Consider the following 20,763-nt stretch of genomic DNA (forward strand, 5'->3'; position numbering starts at 1 on the left):
GCTGGGTCAAATGGTATTTCTAGTTCTAGATCCTTGAGGAATTGCCGGACTGTCTTCCACAGTGGTTGAACTAGTTTACACTCCCACCAACAGTGTAAAAGCGTTCCTATTTCTCTACATCCTCTCCAGCATCTGTTGTTTCCTGACTTTTTTAAATGATGGCCATTCTAACTGGTGTGAGGTGGTGTCTCACTGCTGTTTTGATTTGCATTTCTCTGATGGCCAGTCATGCTGAGCATTTTTTTATGTGTCTGTTGGCTGCATAAATGTCTTCTTTTGAGAAGTGTCTGTTCATATCCTTTGCCCACTTTTTGATGGGGTGGTTGTTTTTTTCTTGTAACTTTGTTTGAGTTCTTTGTAGATTCTAGATATTAGCCCTTTGTCAGATGAGTAGGTTGCAAAAATTTTCTCCCATTCTGTAGGCTGCCTGTTCACTCTGATGGTAGTTTGTTTTGCTGTGCAGAAGCCCTTTAGTTTAATTAGATCCATTTGTCAATTTTGGCTTTTGTTGCCATTGCTTGTGGTGTTTTAGACATGAAGTCCTTGCCCATGCCTATGTCCTGAATGGTATTACGGAGGTTTTCTTCTAGGGTTTTTATGATTTTAGGTCTAACATTTAAGTCTTTAATCCATCTTGAATTAATTTTTGTGTAAAGTGTAAGGAAGGGATCTAGTTTCAGCTTTCTACATATGGCTAGCCAGTTTTCCCAGCATGATTATTAAATAGGGAATCCTTTCCCTATTTGTTGTTTTTGTCAGGTTTGTCAAAGATCAGATGTTTGTAGATCAGATGTTTGTAGATGTGTGATACTATTTCTGAGGGCTCTGTTCTGTTCTGTTGGTCTATATCCCTGTTTTGGTACCAGTACCATGCTGTTTTGGTTACAATAGCCTTGTAGTATAGTTTGAAGTCAGGTAATGTGATGCCTCCAGCTTTCTTCTTTTGGCTTAGGATTGTCTTGGCAATTCAGGCTCATTTTTGGTTCCATATGAACTTTAAAGCATTTTTTTCCAATTCTGTGAAGAAAGTCATTGGTAGCTTAATGGAGTGGCATTGAATCTATAAATTACCTTGGGTAGTATGGCCATTTTCACGATGTTGATTCTTCCTATCCATGAGCATGGAATGTTCTTTCCATTTGTTTGTGTCCTCTTTTATTTCATTGAGCAGTGGTTTGTAGTTCTCCTTGAAGAGTTGCTTCACATCCCTTGTAAGTCGGATTCCTAGGTATTTTATTCTCTTTGAAGCAATTGTGAATGGGAGTTCACTCATGATTTGGCTCTCTGTTTGTGTGTTATTAGTGTAGAGGAATGCTTGTGATTTTTGCACATTGATTTTGTTTCCTGAGACTTTGCTGAAGTTGCTTATCAGCTTAAGGAGATTTTGGGCTGAGACGATGGGGTTTTCTAAATATACAGTCGTGATGGTATTATATATTATGATATTTATTCTACTTGTTTAAACTGCGCATACTGGTCCTTTGCAAATATCAGAAGATTTTAGATGATCTCATTTGCTAAAATAATGAAAGCCAGGATTGCTTGTAAACAGCATACTTTGTTTTGTATTTTTATTATTCACAAATGTGGTTCTCTCACCGTTTTTCCCTTCTGTGTTAATTCGGTTATTACTTTTCTCGAATGCCTCAAGTCTTGGTGAAATTGTAATGATTCTGACTTTTCAAGAGAAAGCAGGTTTTCCTTTCCAGTTAGCACAACTTGTCAGCTCTTTTGTTTTTGTGCTGATACCTTTCTTTTCCCAGCTGTGTAGTGTTTTTTCTTCCAATCCAAATATGTCTTTAAAAATACAGGATTGTCAGTCTGTTCCATATTACTTCCAGATTATTTTTTCTGTTTATTAATACATGCCGTGTGTGTGTGTGTGTGTGTGTGTGTGTGTGTGTGTGTGTGTTGCCTTTGAAAAATGACTTCACCTTTGTCTCTTCATCTTTAGGGTGGAGGGTGGTGGGGTTGATTTCTGCAATCCCTTATGCAGCGACTACTCCAGCTTTACTTAAAAATAATGGAAATCAGAGTAGAATGTGCTTTTAGTCTCTTGAGTGATATTGGCTGGGGAGAGTCCTAGAAACGGCTATAAATTCGTGACGTGATTTGCAAAGAACTTCCCAGTTTTCTTCCAAGAAGGTTATATTCTACTGTTTTATCATTAGTTTATTGTTGTGTCACAGCTGTATAACTCTTTGTGTGTGTATTGGCGGGGCGGTTGTTTGTACCAACTCAAAAATTAAACGAAGTTATGCTGTACTGACCTCGACAACTGAAATTTTCAGTAAGCCTTGAGAAGACAAAATTAGATAACATTTTTTTTCTATTGCACCTGACAGAACTTTGATTCAACTGAGACAACCAAAAGTGTATGTGGGGTTTGTAGAGTGCTGAGATGGGAGATTTGACTCATATAATCAAGAATGGTTAAGGGTAAAGTAGATCTTGCAGGCCACTAGAAATAGATAGTAGGTATTACAAAGGGTATTATACTCTACCTCTTTTCTTGCATTATAGCTTAATTCTCTTTTCTGCCAATACATTTTCTCCATGAGTCAAGGGACATCATCATCAGTGATTTTAGGCTTATTTCCTTGTAGCCTTGTAGCTAGTGGTTTTAACAGCTAGCTCTAGTCTATAAAAAATAATCCCAGTCTATAAAAAACAATCCCAAGGTCAGGAGATCGAGACCATGGTGAAACCCCGTCTCTACTAAAAATACAAAAAATGAGCCGGGCGCAGTGGCGGGCGCCTGTAGTTCCAGCTACTCGGGAGGCTGAGGCAGGAGAATGGCGTGAACCCAGGAGGCGGAGCTTGCAGTGAGCCAGGATCGCGCCACTGCACTCCAGCTTGGGCGACAGAGCGAGACTCCGTCTCAAAAAAAAAAAAAAAAAAAAATCCCAAAGAAGGACTTTTGATTGATGAAGTCTAGGATATATACCTTTCCTAGTGACGAGGGGATAGAGCTTATTGCCATAAAGGAGTGATTGAGTCATCAAGCAAGGATTATTACTAGGCAAACAGAAAATACCCATTATTGGTATTTAAAGGGATCAAGTTTTGAGCTTATTCAAAAGTAGACAAAAATTCCTAAGGGTTATAATTTGTAGTGGAAAAGGTTTTTTTTTTTTGTTTTTTGTTTTCATATTATTTACACATGCTTATACCTTTATTTATACATGCTTATACACATGCTTATAGTACAAGTGTACAACTAATTCAGTAGTTAGTTGGATCACTTTGGGTTTGTATAGTTATCTTTATATGCACATAATTTTTATTCTGGTGATTTTGAACTTAGGCCACTGTATTCCAAAAAAAGAAGGGCTTTGATTTGAATCCAGCCAGACTCGTGGTTAAATGTGGACGGAAGATGTCTGCATATATACGTGCTCATTGTTTTTCTGTCTCATTTTCTATGTTTTTCCTCTTAAATCACATCCCCACGAGTCAGTATTTATGTACTAGAATAGGTAAGTAATATGATTAGTTTACTCTTATTATATAATGTCTAGTTGATTCTTTATATAGGAGCTAATGTTTCTTTTAATGGATTCCTTGTAATGATTATCCCCTGGCTTCTGATTTTTTAAAAATCTAGGTGCAGTTCAGTTCAACTAGCTGCAGTGCCCAGAGCCTACTATGCTCCAGGTACTGAAATTACAAAGAATAAAAATAGTTATGTCCCCTAACATAAACTTAGAGAAAAATATAATCAGAAGGTTCCCCCACATTATAATGATGTTAAATATTTGATGTGCTCTCCACCTTAATTATGATTCACTTTTTTTTTTTTAACATTTAAAGGTTTACCTGAATGTAATATAGTTGGAGGAAGACCATATCATAAGTACGCTTGATAAATTTTTATGAACAAACATCTGTGAAACCAGCACCCGGAATGACTCAGTAGTAAATACACCAATATATATTAATAACTAAATGCGCAATAGTGAGAACATTGGAAAAAAGGATATTTTGCTGTCCTCAGGTGTCTTTTTGTGTGGTTGTTTTTTTTTCTTCTTTGAGTTTTTGCCACCTACCTGCCCCTGTGACTCTTGTTTCTTGTAATAAAGAATGGTTTCTGTGATGTTCTAACTGAATACTAGGAATACCACTGTATTGAAGTGAAAGTCTTTTTTCTCTTGTACTCATTTTTATAGTCATTTATTTTTTAAAAAATGCTATAGGATAGCCTGCTATTTCAAACAATTTTACCATGTTTACCATCTGAAATTTTGAAGAGAATGTAGTGTAATTATAATTAGTATTTAGCAGTATTTCTTTGGAAATGTTCTTTGCGATGCTAATATTGATTTTAATTTTTATGTATTTTTATACCTCCCCTGATATTTGTCAAATTTCCTTCTGTTATGTACAACTAAAGTCTTTATGAATTCATAGTTATGAAATTTACACTTGCAACTTTCTGTAAAGAAAAATGTATTATGAAATATCACTGTGAATATGATTGAAACTATTGCACTAAAAACAGACATTTTAAGAATCTTAAGCATTTCAGAGGCATCTATCCTTGAGTATATAATTGATATACTTCAACACTTAGCATATTTCCTTGTACATCTTACATTTTCAGTAATTACTGAGATTTGTTATTTAGTTTTTAAGATACTCTCATCTGCTCTTAATTCAAATGTAACATCTCTTCTTTATAAATGTGATTTTTCCTGAATATTTTAAAGGCATTTAATTATTTGAAATGTTTGTTTTTTAAATACCTTCCAATATAACGTATGTTAGGTTTTTTTAACAGGAGACTATATATCATTTATTTATTTTGAGATTGTTTAGAGAAAAAAAGGTTGACTTGATTTTAGAATAGGCAGTGATATTTCTGAGAATATTAAAATTGTCAGCAGTTAAACAAATCATTTAAAAATATTACATGCTTACAGTAACTACTCTGTAGTAACTAAGTTTGTTTTACACTAAAGATGTTTATTATGATCTCATGACTAATAGCATAAAAGATCAGGAGAGTTTTCATTTTTATTTTTTTCTTAAACTGTAGGTCATAACATGTTTAGTGGAGTAACCAATTGAGTGAGAAAAACAGAACAAGAGACAGAGAGATACGAGATTTCTTTGCAATAATTACAGTGTTTATTATGTAAAGAAACTTTGATCTTATATATCAATTCTTACTCTTTTAAAGGAGGGTGCATCTGCACGGAAGACTCAGACTCCTGCAGCCCAGCCAGTACCAAGACCAGGTAAAAATATAAAACTTTGTTTTTTGCTTTCTTTCAAAAGCTCATAACAGTGCAAGTTTTTTGGTATGTGTATATAATGCTTTGAACACATTTAAATTTTACTTAAAATACATTGCAAAGTCATGTTTCTTTAAAGACTGTCGATACTGTTTAAGCAGATCTCAAAACTGTGATAATATACATAAAATGCTTGCTAAACTTCAGTCAGCATCATTAATAAATCTTCATGTTTTTAGCAGAAAGACATAAAGAAATAAAGTGAAAAGCATATTAAATTATTTATTTTCCTATAGTGTAATAAGCAGCTGAACTGGATTTTGTAATATTCTTTATTGAAGTAATGTTTTCCCCGATTTGATTCACAGGTCATTGATAAAATGGGTTATGAAACACTGTTTTTCAATAATGAAGTTATACTATAGAACATTTGCTTGAATAAATAGGTATAGTGAAGACTTAAAGAAAAATTTTAAGAAAATGTTTTCATTTCGGTTAAGATTTTAGAAACATGTTTTAAAACATTTTTAAATGTTTAAAAGCTATTTATATATATCCATCCTCATCAGGTAGTATGTACAGATGTGATTTTTTTTCCTACAGCCGCACAGAATTATAATTTTAATAGAATGATACTCAACTTTGATGCTTAGAACTTCAGATATCTGTGTTGAACACCTAAAGTTCTGTATCATTTTTTTAAAAATGTGTTAAGCAAAGGTAGTATTGAAGTTATTTTAGAAAAATTCTTCCCCCTATTCCTAGTACCTAAAAAGACTGATCTTTATAGATACTTAGATACCAACCCTATATTTATTTTTGGTCTTTTGGGTTTGTTTTTGGTGTTTGGTGTTTGTTTTATTTTTACATTTATTTAGCATAATTTCAGTGCTAGGCTATACCAGCTGCCACCCCCGCCCCCCCGGCCCTTTTTTTTTTTTTTTTTTTTTTTTTTTTTTTAAATAACCTCATCAGTGCTGTTTAAAGTGAGTATGAAAAAAGAAAATAAAGGTTTGGAAAGATACAGGCAAGAACTTAACTGGATCTTCTGCATAAATTTCACAGTATCAATAGTGCAGATACGGATATCCTCTTATTCATAGTATGTACACAGGCCAGTTCTAAAATTATTTAGATTATGAATATTAACTATTTTCTGGAGGCATGTCAAAAGCATGGTACATGGGGCTTATGTTGGGATGGTTTTGCAGGGTGATTTCCTTATGTCCTGTATTCATGCTCCTCTTAGATGTGGCTAGTATTTCCGTTTTTTGTTTTTATTTTTTGTTTGACAGTAGGTTTGTTTGAAATTTTTGTCATTGCTGTTTTTAAGTAGATGTGGAGAAGAGGAGTGCTCTGTCAGCCTTGTTATACTTAGACTAGATTGGATGTAATTGATTAAGATGACAGGACTAATTTTCGATAGAGATGGTCATACCAGAATCCATCATGAGAGTATAAGAACAACAACTAAATTCAACAAATATTATTTGAATTTCTATATAGTAGGCTCTTGTCTGGAAACTAAGAGAAGCTGAAGGAGCTTTTTACAGGAAGGAAGAAAAAAGTGAAGGAAATAGGGATGAACAGATGGGGTTGGGCCCAAAGAATACTAAACATAAAGTATAGGAATATTGTGGAGGCAGTTGAATCACAGATAAGAGAATTGTTTGCTTTTCTTTGGAAGGGAGGGATGGGAGGTTATGGTTTGTCAGAAATGGAAAAAGGAGAACAAGCCACCACCTGAGGATTCTAACTTAGAATCTGTGATGTAAAATTTTTTCTATTTCATATTTTCATAAAATAAGTTAGTATATAAGGAAAGGGCTGGGAGAGGCACTGATATCTAAACAAACCATTTTGTTCATGTGTCTTGTGATAAAATAAAGTTAAAGGGTCTAGATTTTACTAGGCAGTTATGTGGCTAGGGGAAGATCATGTGCGTAAAGTAAGGGGTCCTAAGTCTTTTCACCTCTTAATGTTCTAGCCTACTTTTTCAATTGCTCTGCTAAAGTGCACTGGGGATTAAACCGATCAAAATTAATCTGAACTAATGTCTCATCATACATCAGATATTCTATTGCCCATCCATGTGAACTTTCCACTTCCTACTCCCACTTACTGCTTCACACCCATACATCCACATTTCCTACCCACCATTCTAAAGTAATTAAGGTTTTTGCTCTCATTCAGCAATAAGACTTGATTGGAATGGATAGTAGTAGTTTGAAGTCTTTATTTGTCCTAATTAGTGTATTTTTATTTTGCTGCCAAAATGTTAAATGCATCTGCTTTTGGGGGTGCAGCCCAGTTTTGAAGGGATATTGTTTAATATTTGACATGTACACTAGTATTATTTCTTTAAAATCTGAAAAATGTGAGTACCCAAAATATATATGGCCAGTGTAAGAAGGGGGATTATAGAAGTGTAACTGTTATTTGTTGGGTAGCGTTTGGATAATTTGGAAGTGGGAGACTGACCCACCTGTTCTTTCCTTGAGTGAGATATCTCAAGGGTGGAGTTCTGTTTTTGAGCCTTTACAAACTTTTATTTCTCATTTCATCAAATATTTATTTAGTTCTGTTGTGCCAGGCAAGTCTGTGGGTAAATTTAATGTTTTAAAGTGTTTACAGTTAAACACTTTAAACATCTAAAGCTCTAAAAATTTCCAACCTCTCAAAATTCATTTAGGGAATATAACAAGAGGCACATGTTTTCCAGTGGATTCATAAATAAAAGCATTTGAAAGTATTGGGGGAACCAGCCCCCAATATTTCAACATAGGTTCTTTTTATTTTCCCTAAGGGTCAGCTGGTCTGAGAAATAAAGAGAAAGAGTACAAAGACAGTAGTTTTATAGCTGGGCCTCCAGGGGTAACATCACATATTGGTAGTTCCGTGATGTCCCCTGAGCCGCAAAACCAGCAAGTTTTTATTAGGGATTTTAAAAGGGGAGGGGTATATGAACAGGGAGTGGGTCACAAAGATCACATGCTTCAAAGGGCAATAAAGATCACAAGGCAAAGGCAAAATTTAGAATTACTGATGAGAGTCTGTGTCCCGCTGTGCATTTCTTGATAAACATCTTAACAGAAAACAGGGTTCGAGAGCAGAGAACCGCTCTGACCAAAATTTACCAGGCTGTAATTTCCCAATCCTGATAAGCCTGAGGGTATTGCAGGAGACCAGGACGTATTTCAGTCCTTATCTCAACCTCATAAGACAGACACTCCCAGAGCAGCCGTTTATAGACCTCCCCCCAGGAACGCATTCCTTCCCCAGGGTATTCCTTGCTGGGAAAAGAATTCAGTGATATCTCACTTACTTGCACATCCATTTATAGGCTCTCTGCAAGAAGAAAAATATGGCTCTATTCTGCCTGACCCCGCAGGCAGTCAGACCGTGTGGTTATCTTCTCTTGTTCCCTGAAAATCGTTGTTATTCTGTTCTTTTTTAAGGTGCACTGATTTCATATTGTTCAAACACATGTTTTACAATCGATTTGTACAGTAGTAGTCCTGAGGTGACGTACATTCTCACCTTGCAAAGATAACAGGATTAAGAGATTAAAGTAAAGACAGGCATACGAAATTATAAGAGTATTATTAGGGAAGTGATAACTTCCATGAAATCTTCATAATTTATGTTCAGAGATTGCAGTAAAGACAGGCATAAGAAATTATAAAAGTATTAATTTTGGGAACTGGTAAATGCCCATGAAATCTTCACAATTTATGTTCTTCTGCCGCGGTTCCAGCTGGTCCCTCCGTTCGGGGTCCCTGACTTCCTGCAACAGAAAGGCCATAGTTCTGGACTTCACTGTCTTTCCTTTTTATAGCCATATTGAATTTCTTGCACATATCCTTGTCTGTCTTCTTTCCTTTATTAATGTATACACCATCCATACTTCACTAATTCATAGTTCTTTTGAGATGACTAAGTGGCCTATGGTACTAGTTTATGTGCTTAATACCACTCATGTGAGATTGAGAGAGTGAGCTAGTGGCTGTATATTTTATACAAATTTATTATGCTATTCAATGATGTAATTTATAACCTAGCTACTGCTTGGAGTACTTCTCCTCTCATCCCATAGTTTTAAGTCTATGTGCTAATGATTTCCAAATTTGTATCTCCAGTTCAAACTCTGATATCTTATATTAACTGTCTGTGTAACATTTGGATTTGCCATAGGCGTTTTAAAACTAATTAAGATAATGTTTTCCCTGCTATTTTCCCCAAGGCCTCTTACTCTATAGTCTTCTCCTTTTTCATAGAGTGACACCACCATCAACTTTGTTTCTTAAATCAAAAATTTGGAAGTTACTCTTTATTCATCACATTTCCTTACTCCTTTTCTGTTAGTGGGTTCTGTCAGATGTACCTTTTCTGTATTCGAAATTTATCTATTTTTCTTTATCTCCACTACCACAACTCAAGTAGAAACCATCATCATCTCTCTAGACCAGTGGGTCTCTGTGGTCGGCTGCCTGGTGTCAGCCCATGACCTTTTTATTTCCGGTGCCAACAAAATAGATACAGAAATTGAGGGTAAAATCGTGTCATAGCATCTGAGTACATTATCATCTTTCTAGAAATTCATTGTTATTTTATTTTATTCAGTTGACTTTGAATTGGAAATCAAACAAAAACTCAACCACACATGGTTTGAGTAGCACCATTGTTGACTGTTGTAATAGTCCTAACTGAGCTTTCTGCCTTCACACGTGTACCCTTTTTGATCTCTTGTCCAAATCCATTGTTTTTTTTTTCTTCCAGACTTGTGAAATGAAAATAAAATCTTGTCACTTTCTAGCTTAATAGTTATAGGACTTTCCAGTGGCACTTAAATGTAAACTTAATATTGCTTAAAAGGCCCTAGATTAATTGGTCTCTGCATATATTTGTAACCTCATCTCCTGCCATTCTTCCTTTCTTCCTTCTGGTCTACACATTTGCTTTGTTTCAGTTCCCTAAGTGCAGCAATTTCTTCCTGCCTATGATATTTGCCCACATTCCTACCTCTTATCTGGACTGTTCGCCTACTTGTTCTTGGCAAGTTGGCTTGTTTTCATCTTTCAAATTTCAGCTTAAATGCCACTTTCTTTGAGAAGCTTTTTGCATTCTATCTAAAGCACACTTTTCTGCCAGTATACACTCATTTTGTTCCCTTAGTATGTGTTCCATTTAGATTATGTGTTTGGTTGCATTTTTGTTTATGGTCTGGGCTCCCCTACTCTGCTGAAAGCTCTTTGAGGGCAGGAATTACTTCTGTTTTATTTGCAGTTTAATAATAACTTAGCAGCGATGCTTGTACATAGGCTCTGAATGAATGTTTCTTAAGAATCTAATTTATTTGAAATCAAACAAAGCAACAGTAATTTTTCTTATGGTTTATTCTCAGCTTGTAAATTAGCAATTAGCGCACTTGCTTGAGTAGTAGTAGAAGTAGTAGTAGTAGAAGCGGCAGCAGTTAGCATCTACTGTAGTTGCAGGATTCAGTAAATGGTGAGTATGTGCTAATACCTGGTTAAGAACTTTAGCATGCATTATTATTTTTAAAATTCTCACAGCAATATCAAGATATAGAAACTATTATCTCTTTTACGATTGAGGAAACTGAGGCTGAGCAAAGTTAATCAACTTGCCTAGACAGTGGCAAAATAAGGATATGAACTAAAATAATCTGAGTACAGACCTTTGCTGTTGATCACTCTGACATACAAACTCGTTATGTTTCTCTCCCCCTCCCCCTTTAAGATCAAGCTTCTCATTGACATGTTCATCACAGTGTCTCAGTCAGGGTCCTTACATACTAGGGAACTTGTTTATATTCATTTGCAGTTTTTTTTTAAACTAAACCTCTAAACTTCATTTTTAACATTTGTGAGTTTTTTTATTTTGCCTTTTTCTTACATTGGGTCTTCTCGGCCTTGAGTTTAGTAAATGTTTGCCTAAATTCCTGAGGGCATTTGTGGATTTCCTCACCAAATCCAACAGTACTTCAGTCAGAGATTTCTCCCTTGCCCTCTCTTTCTTCTTCCCTCTCTTCCTCTCCCCCTTCCCTGCCTTCCTTCCATCTGTCCATCACAGATTTATTTCTTGAAACCTCTTTGTTTTTTGCAGTTCCCTTTAGTCATAATAGAAACTCCTGTTTCCTGTTTATCCATCCTGTTATCCCTTTATCTCTCCAATAAATGCCAAATATTTACCGAGACTGTATTATATTTCAGATGATACTATCTAACCAATCAGATTTATCCATGACCCTCCATTTCTCTAATTGATTTAAGAAAATTCTAGGTTTTTTTCTCAGCAAGATGAGAAAACCGTAATAGTAAAGGCATATGTCTCAGCATGTATTTGTGTGTATAGTTATCTGCTTTCTGTGGCTCGAAGATCATACTACTGAATCCTGTGATAGTTTATCACAATGAGAGAGCTATACAAAGGATTACAAAGAATTAGTTAAAATGTAGCATTTTGCTGCTTTTTAGATAGAACATTTTCTGAAAGTGTATGTGCTGTGTTATTCACTTTAAAGATGGTATCCATTTTTAAGAACTGACATTCAATTAGAATTTTAAGTCTCCTAAATTTTTCTTTATTTTTGTCATTTAAAAAACAAAACTCGATCATGGCATCTGGCACATTGAGTTATTGTATGGTCAAATACTGAAAATAGAACTTGCAGCACTTTTTATCCTAAGATGTATTGATCTTGTGTTAGGTTATTATTACCATTAATGTCAACAAATATTTCTATGCATTAAAAGTTCATTGTATATAAACATAATACGAAGATATGGGCCAGGCTCAGTGGCTTACCCCTGTAATCCCAGCACTTTAGGAGGCTGAGGTGGGAGGATAGCTTGAGCTCAGGAGTTCGAAATCAACCCTGGGTGACAGAGCGAGACCCTGTTTTTGTTAAAAAGAACAAAAAAAGATAGGAAGATTTGTGTATTTATAATATGATCACAATCAATCATATGGTCATTTTCAGGTAGACCTTCACATATACATGACTGATTACGTGTAACACTGTATTTCTCACCTGAAAAGAGACCAGAAACAATTTTTAAAAGAAAGAAAAAAAAAATAAAAGGAATTTTTTAAACTTAGCTCTCAATAACTACTTTTCCTTTTCTTCCAGAATGGTTAAGCGTATTCACACTTTGCACAGTATTATTTGCTCTTATGCTCTGCTTTCACATTTATTACAGTGGTAATCAGCTTATTATGAAATTATTTCTTCTCTGTCTCTCTCTTTTTTTTTTTTTGCTAGACCTGAACATCCTTGAATGTAGATACTGGGTGCCTGACATTGTAATACAGTAGTCCCCACTTACTAGCAGGGCATACGTTCCAAGACCCCCAGTGGATACCTGAAACCAGGGAGGGATAGTACAAAACCAGATTCAGTCAACCAGAACATGTTTCTCTTTATGTCTCCCATAAATTTAATGCCCTTTCCATCTTAAGTAAACACTGTCACTCACTGTGACTGAAACTTTCACAGTTTGAGGTACAAAGGCAAAAGTAGCATGAATTTCTTTTTCTTCTTCACAATTACACAGATGGTAGATTCTTTGTTTTTATTGTAGGTGTCAGCAACCTCAGGATGTGATTTTATTTTATTTTTTTCTTTTCTTACTAAGTAGAGATTTTCACCTTTTCACCTAAGGGAAACACTTAATGTCTTGTCTTTGGTAGTGGCGTATCCAAATTGTCAGCCTTATCACTCTTGCCCTTTGGGGCCATTCGTATGTAAAACAATGGCCACTTGAAACAAGCACTGTGATAACAGTGAAGGAGATGACTACCAGTGACTAAAGTGTGGGTAGTGTATAGAGTGTGGGTGTGCTGGACAAAGAGAGCATTCACATCCTGGGTGGGGCAGTGTGAGATTTCGTTATGCTCCTGAGAAAGATGTGCAATTTCAAATCTTGTGAATTGTTTGTTTCTGGAATTTTCTCTTTAATATTTTCAGACCACAGTGGACTGTGGTTAACTGAAACTGTAGAAACAGAACTATGGATATTGTATATTCACTTTCCTTTTGACTGCAGATTGTTGAATAATGCATTTTAATATTTTTGTCAAACAGAGAATGTTGAGAAGATAGTTGTAAAATACGTCTTCTGATTTACAGTTAGTCATATGTGAATACAAATAATTTAAAAAAATACCCCTTACTTGTAAGTTTGAAAATAAGAATATGGTTTTTATGACACAGAGTTGTGATTTTTTTTTCTTCTTTACAGTTTCTCAAGCAAGACCTCCCCCAAATCAGAAGAAAGGTGAGGTTGTGAATATGATTTTAAACTTAACTTTTAAAAGTAAATGATTGCAAGACCAGGCCTGATACTTTCCTCGTGCAGCTGTATCACATGTTTGTGCTTGGTATCCATTCTGATTTGTCAGAACTCAAGCCACATTGATTATTAAATATTTTTAAATATCCACTGGCTTAAAATATTTTTTAGATTGCAAGAGTTAAAGTTACAATTTATAATCTTTTAACTTTTAGTAGGGAAAGTAATTGTAATTCCTAATAATACATTTTCTACCTGTAAAATTTTGTCTTTATAGGATCTCGAACACCCATTATCATAATTCCTGCAGCTACCACCTCTTTAATAACCATGCTTAATGCAAAAGACCTTCTACAGGACCTGAAGTAAGTAATTTATTAAACTATCCTGTTCGTAGGACATTGAGATATCATTGGAAAATAGTAGTTACTGAATCAGTATTACTTATTTGGAGAAAACAAAATTTCAGTTTCTGTGGTATAGGCCTTACACATAGTATGAAGCATAATTTTTCAAAACAGGATATATTCTTTTATATTTGGATCCTTTAGGGAAAGTTACAGAAACTTCTGGCTAAAGTCCTAATGAAAAAGGATACTATCATATTAACTTTTAATATGAATTGTTTTCTTTTGATGTTTTTCTCTGAGAGAGCTTGAGGAAGTTCTAAAGCTTCCTCAGTTCAGGTTCTCTCTGAATATTAGATGTTATACCGTAGTGGGAGTAAGTAGGTGGATAGGTGGGGGGCATAGTTATTTAACCTAGATAGCAGTAAAGTTAAAGAAGTGAAAATGAAACCTATAAATGATGATAAAATTTCCACATGCTTAACTGTAAAAAATGTTTAATGTCTATTTTCCTTCCTCATTTCCTTATTAAAATGAATACAATCACACTTGTACCCAGTTTGTTCTAATAAACATGCATCATGGTTATTGGGCACAAAATAAATCTCTTCCATTTCCAACCACTTTCAGATTTAAAATTTAAGTAGTTTACATATATTTTCCCATAGCCTGTCTTCTATTAATGAATATTTTTAAGTCTGTTTACTACTTCTTGGATTGGCTATAGTTTACAGAAGAAAGATGGCAATATAAAAATTGTTTTAAATAAGCTTCAGTGATATATACATTAACAAGGTTTAAAATGAGCCATGTTTAAGTGATTTTCAGAATGCTATCAAGTTTTTTAGACACAGTGTTGCAAACAGTTTTTCCTCAGTAGATTTTTTTTTTAGTCATCTTCATTGTTAAAATGGGTGACTATTTTATATATTCAGCTAAATACCATTGACTGATGTAGGATTTTAAGATAGTTCCTTCTATCAGAATGCATTTTATGAAATAGGGGATAGGGATAGAAAATGCAGGAGCTCAAAAATTGTAATACATACCGTTTCAGAGGATAAGAGAAATGCTGTGATCACTAGTTGGAGAGAAGGGGGTTAACTGTATTCTGCTTTAATATTTTCATAGTGTTTGTTACATTTTCATGGTACTTCTTACTAAACAAAAGCTGTCAGATTTTCCTGTTGTGTTACATACATTATTTAATTTTGGTATTTGTTAGGAATTTGGACTGTTACTCACTAATCTTAATATGGTTTTATTTGAAGTGGTACTGGCTTAAAGGCATGTCCTTCCAGAGTGATTTTGTGATTGCTCTGCCAGATGCTTCAAGAATATCTCAAGCCTTGAGTTGATTTTTGTGTTAAATTCTTAACATAAGGATTTCTAGTCTGTCTTTGAATCAGACCTGAGTGACATTGGACCCTGGCTGACAAATTATCCAGGAGCCCCTTTTCTTCCCCTGCTCCAGAGGTAGATCAAGATGGGTATGCTTCCCCGACATTTGATTGGAAACAGTTTTTCCCTCTAGTTTAATCTTTCATTGATTGTGTGACTCTTCTGTGGCTCTAGTTCCAGTTCCTGTGTGGCTCTAGTTCCAGTTCCTCTGTGTCCTTTCCCTATGTAGTTGGTAAAAGCCAATTCTCAGTACTGCCTACACTTTCCTCGTGGGCAGTACCTGTGTACTTTATTAGTCCTCAGCATTTTCTTCATTTGTAGCCCATGACTGTTTTCTTTCTAGTCAGCATTTCAGGTATAGGTTACATTGTATTTAGCATTTCCAGGTGTTTATGTATAAAGTTCCAGTTTCAGTAATGTAGTATACCAGATAGTATAACCCATTTTAGTAGGAAGTTGTGAGTCTGCCAAATGTAGTGAATTTCTTAATTCATGTTTCATAATTGTTTGAGTTGTACCTGAGGGGAATTAAAAATGCAGACTATTGGCTGGGCACGGTGGCTCACACCTGTAATCCCAGCACTTTGGGAGGCCAAGGCGGGCGGATCACGAGGTCAGGAAATCAAGACCATCCTGGCTAACATAGTAAAACACCGTCTCTACTAAAAATACAAAAAAAATTAGCTGAGTGTGGTGGTGGGCACCTGTAGCCCCAGCTACTTGGGAGGCAGAGGCAGGAGAATGGCATGAACCTGGGAGGCGGAGCTTGCAATGAGCTGAGATGGCGCCACTGCACTCCAGCCTGGGTGACAGAGCGAGACTCCATCTGAAAAAAAAAAAGCAGATTATTTTGTAAGCTGTTTGGCCACTTAGCTATAGATTGTTTACAGTTGGGATACACTTGACATTAGAAATAAGTTTTAATGTTTTTCTAATCAGTGATGTTGATGCCTTAACTATGAGACAGGTTCAGATGAATTTAGTGATAACTCTCATTTGGGGAGATTGATGTGTATATTGAGTTTGTTCTTTCAACTAACATCTACAGAGCGATAACTAAAAAGTAAATTACTCTATAGATGGATGTACCACAAGCCCAACCTTCTAGGCGCTCACATGAGAGTGGCACTGGTTTGTCACTAGTTGCAGCTGCTGAGAAATGTGTTTAGCGCTTGTTGTAAAACTCAGTTTCAATGCCTTATTCTAAGTACAGTGAAAAATATACTGTCTTTTGACTCTGCAAATTTGAATCACATTCTGAAGATAGGTTCAGAAACAAATTTGACCTCAACAGTTAGCCTTTAAAAGCTTTATCTAGCTTCTCTCACAAATTATGTGCTATTAGTGAGAATGTATATAATAGTGATTTTTCATAATATATAAACAACTTGAAATGTATTTTTTTCTACAATTTGAAACCTAAAAATGATATACAGTATATCCAGTTTGACCCACTCTTATTCCTGAACAGAAATACAGATAGATAAAAGAAACTTAAAGTCTATTTTAGCCTTAGGTTACCTCTGCCATTTAGTTGCAGAGCAGGAAATACAACCAGGTCTCCTGAGGATCAATTTAGTAGTCTTATTATTTGTACTGTGGAGATACTTAACAAACATTCAGATTAAGAAATTAAGTTTTTATACAATTACATGGAAATTAAGCAGCCTGGTCCTAAATCACTTTTGGGCAAAGAATGAAATTAACACAGTGTTGGTTTTTTTTTTTTTTTTTTTTTTTTGGAGACAGGGTCTCTGTCACCCAGGCTGAAGTGCAGTGGTGTGATCTTGGCTCTCTCGGCTCTCTGCAACCTCTGCCTCCTGGGCTCAAACAATCCTCTTGCCTCAGCCTCCTGAGTAGCTGGGACTACAGGTGTGTGCTACCACACCTGGCAAATTTTTGTATTTTTTGTACAGACTAGGCTTAGCCATGTTGCCCAGGCTGGTCTCAAACTCCTGGACCCAAGTGATCTGCCTGCCTTGGCCTCCCGAAGTGCTGGGATTACAGGGATGAGCCACCATGCCCAGCCTCAAAAAATTCTTTGAAACAAGTGAAAACAAAGATACAGTGTACCAGAATCTCTGGGACACAGCTAAAGCAGTATTAAGAGGAAAGTTCATAGTGCTAAATGCCTATGTCCCGAAGTTAGATCTCAAATTAACCACCTAACGTCACACCTGGAGGAACTAAAAGAACAAGAGCAAACCAGTCCCAAAGGTAGCAGAAGAAAATAACCAGAATCAGAGGTGAACAAAATTGATATGTGAAAATCCATACAAAAGATCAATAAAACCAAAAGTTGGCTCTTTGAAAGAGTAAGATTAATAGACTGCTAGCTAGATTAATAGAGAAAAAAAGAGAAAAGATCTAAATAAACACAATCAGAAATGACAAAGGGATATTACCACCAACTCCACAGAAATACAGAAAACCCTCAGAGACTATGAACACCTCTGTGCACACAAACTAGAATACCTAAAAGAAATGGGTAAACTCCTAGAAACGTACAATCTCTCAAGATTGAATTAGGAAGGAGTTGAAATCCTTAATAGACCAATAATGAGTTCCGAATTTGAATCAGTAGTAAAAAAAACCCTACCAACCAGAAGCCCCCCAACCCCCAACCAGACAGATTAACAGCTGAATTCTACCAGATGTGTAAAGGAGAGCTGGTACTAGCCCTACTGAAATTGCTCCAAAAAGTCAAGGAGGAGAGACTTCCTTCCCTAACTCATTCTGTGAAACCAGCATCATTCTGATACCAAAACCTGGCAGAGAGACAATTTACAAACAAAAACAAAAACAAAAAAAACCTGCTGGCCAGTGATGAGCATAGATGCAAAACTCAACAAAATACTAGAAAATCGAATCCAGCAGCACATCAAAAAGCTAAAACACCCTGATCAAATAGGCTTTATCCCTGGGATGCAAGGTTTGTTCAACAAATGCAAACCAGTAAACATGATTCATCACATAAACAGAACTAAAAAAATTACACGATCATCTCCGTAGATGCAGAAAAGGCTTTCAGTAAATCCTAACATCCCTTCATGTTAACCCTCGACAAACTACCCGTCAAAGGAACATACCTCAAACTAATAAGAGCCGTCTATGACAGTCCTACAGCCAACATCATACTCAATAGGCAAAAGCTGGAAGCATTCCCCCTGAGAACCAGAACAAACTAAGAATGTCCACTCTCACCACCCCTATTCAATGTAGTACTGAAACAGGAAAGATTCCTTTGTCTCCCTCACAGAGCGTGCAATGGGGGTGTGGCTTGCTTCTTCAGTACCCTGCTGCTGAAACCTCTAGGGGAGCATAACCAACGGGCAGGCTGTGGGGCTCAGACCCCACGGCAGTGTCTAGGGGTGAATGTTTACAGCCGAAGCCCCAGTGGACGTGTGTTACAGGATGCTCTTTTGGTTTGCTCTATAGGTGACTTGTGTTAACCAGCTCAGACCCTCTACCGTACCACAAGGACAGAGGGATTGCTGTATCGCAGGGTTTCTTACCTTGGTGTACCGGAAGAATCGGATCACATGTGGATTTGGAGAATGAGTGCAAGGTTTTATTGAGTAGAAGTAGCTCTCAGCAGATGGGGGAGCCAGAAAGGAGATGGTTTTCCCCTGGAGTTGGGCCGCTGTGGCCAAACTCTGCATCATTCTGATGGCCTGTCGGCCTGCTGGTGCCTGTTGGTGTGCTCTTGACCACCAAGAGCTTGCTTGCTGTGTCTTCTTCCGCCAGTGTGTTCCTCGCAACGTCCAGCCGCTTGTGTCTTCTTCTGCTGATGTGCTCCTCTTGATGTCTGGCTGCCTGTGTGTGTGCCCACTAGGGTCAGGTTTTTATAGGACCTGGATGGGGGTGTGGCGGGCCAGGCTGGTCTTGGAAAATGGAACATTTGGGTGTGAAAGCAGAAGTGCCTGTCCTCATGTAGGTTCGTGGGGGTGGAGCCCTAGCCAAGGACCAGGCCCTCCTCTACCCAGCACTTGCCTTGCCCCATTCCATATCATTTAGAGGGACCATGCTTTTGCTTTCCCAGTACTCCTGTATCAGTACTGGAAATACTAGCCAGGGAACTCAGACAAGAGAAAGAAAGAAATAAAAGACATCCAAATAGAGATGCCTTCTATCTTCGTAGATGATATGATTCCATACTTAGAAAACCCCGTAGTCTCTACCCAGATGTTTCTAGCACTGATAAACAATTTCAGTGAAATTTCAGATACAAAATCACTGTACAAAAATAAGTAGCATTTCTATACACTAATGTCCAAGCTGATAGCCAACTCAAGAATGCAGTCCTTTTCACAATAGTCACACTCCCACATGCACACACACGCACACACAAAACACCTAGGAATACAGCTAAACCAGGGAGGTGAAAGATCTCTAAAAGGAGAATTACAAAACACTGTGAAAGAAATCAGAGATGACACAAACAAATGGAAAAACATTTCATGTGCATGGATAGGAAGAATCAATATTGTTAAAGTGGCCATACTGCCCAAAACAACTTACAGATTCACTGCTGTTCCTAGCAAACTACCAAATTTCATTTTTTTCAGAAATTTGAACAGACTTTTAAAATATGTATGGAACCAAAAAGGAGGCAGAATAGCCAAAGCATCCTAAGCAAAAGGACCAAAGTTAGAGGCATCACACTACACAATTTCAAACTATACAACAAGACTAGAGTAACGAAAACAGTATAGTACTGGTGCAAAAACAGACACACAGGCCGGAACAGGTTAGAGAATCCAGAAATAAAGCTGCCCACCAGCAGCCATCTGCTTTTTGACAAAGTCAACAGAAACAAGCAGTGGAGAAAGGGCTCCTTAGTCAGTGATGCTGGGATAACTAGCTAGCCAAATGCAGAAGATTGAAACCAAACCCCTTCCTTTCATCATATACAAAAATCAACTCAAGATGGATTAAGACTTAAATGTAGGACCTGAAACTGTAAAAACCCTAGGAAAAAAACAGGGCATGCCATTCTGGACATAGACCTTGGTAAACATTTTATGCCGAAGTCTTCAAAGGCAAATGCAGCAAAAACGAAAATAGACAAATGGGAGCTAAACCAAAAAGCTTCTGCCCAGCAAAAGACACTGTCAACAGAGTAAACAGACAGCATACAGAATGGGAGAGAATATTTGCAAGGTGTATGCATCTGACAAAGGTCTAATACCCAGAATTTATAAGGACCTTAAGCATAAAATAAACAGTCCCATTAACTGAGCAAAGGACCTGAACAGACACTTCTCAAAAGAAGATATACACATGGCCAACAAACATAGGAAAAAAATGTTTAACTACATCACTAATCATTAGAGAAATGCAAATCAAAACCACAATAAGATATCATCTCACATCACACCGGTCAAAATGGCTATTATTAAAACATTAGAAAATAATAGATCTTGGTGAGGTTGCAGAGAAAAGGGAATGCTTACGTGCTGC

General features: G+C 36.5%; 1 protein-coding gene across 1 annotated transcript in view; it reads left to right on the forward strand.

Annotated features, from left to right (window-relative positions):
* Positions 1 to 20,763, forward strand: part of CDC73 (cell division cycle 73) — a 141,276-nt gene that overhangs the window by 85,325 nt on the left and 35,188 nt on the right. Inside the window, exons 11-13 of the mRNA XM_011995093.1 lie at positions 5,183 to 5,240; positions 13,502 to 13,537; positions 13,830 to 13,917. Of these exons, the coding sequence (XP_011850483.1) occupies positions 5,183 to 5,240; positions 13,502 to 13,537; positions 13,830 to 13,917 (182 nt within the window). The remainder of the gene's footprint in view (positions 1 to 5,182; positions 5,241 to 13,501; positions 13,538 to 13,829; positions 13,918 to 20,763) is intronic.

Source organism: Mandrillus leucophaeus, unplaced genomic scaffold, assembly GCF_000951045.1.
Source record: "Mandrillus leucophaeus isolate KB7577 unplaced genomic scaffold, Mleu.le_1.0 Scaffold47, whole genome shotgun sequence".
Taxonomy (NCBI): Eukaryota; Metazoa; Chordata; class Mammalia; order Primates; family Cercopithecidae; genus Mandrillus; species Mandrillus leucophaeus.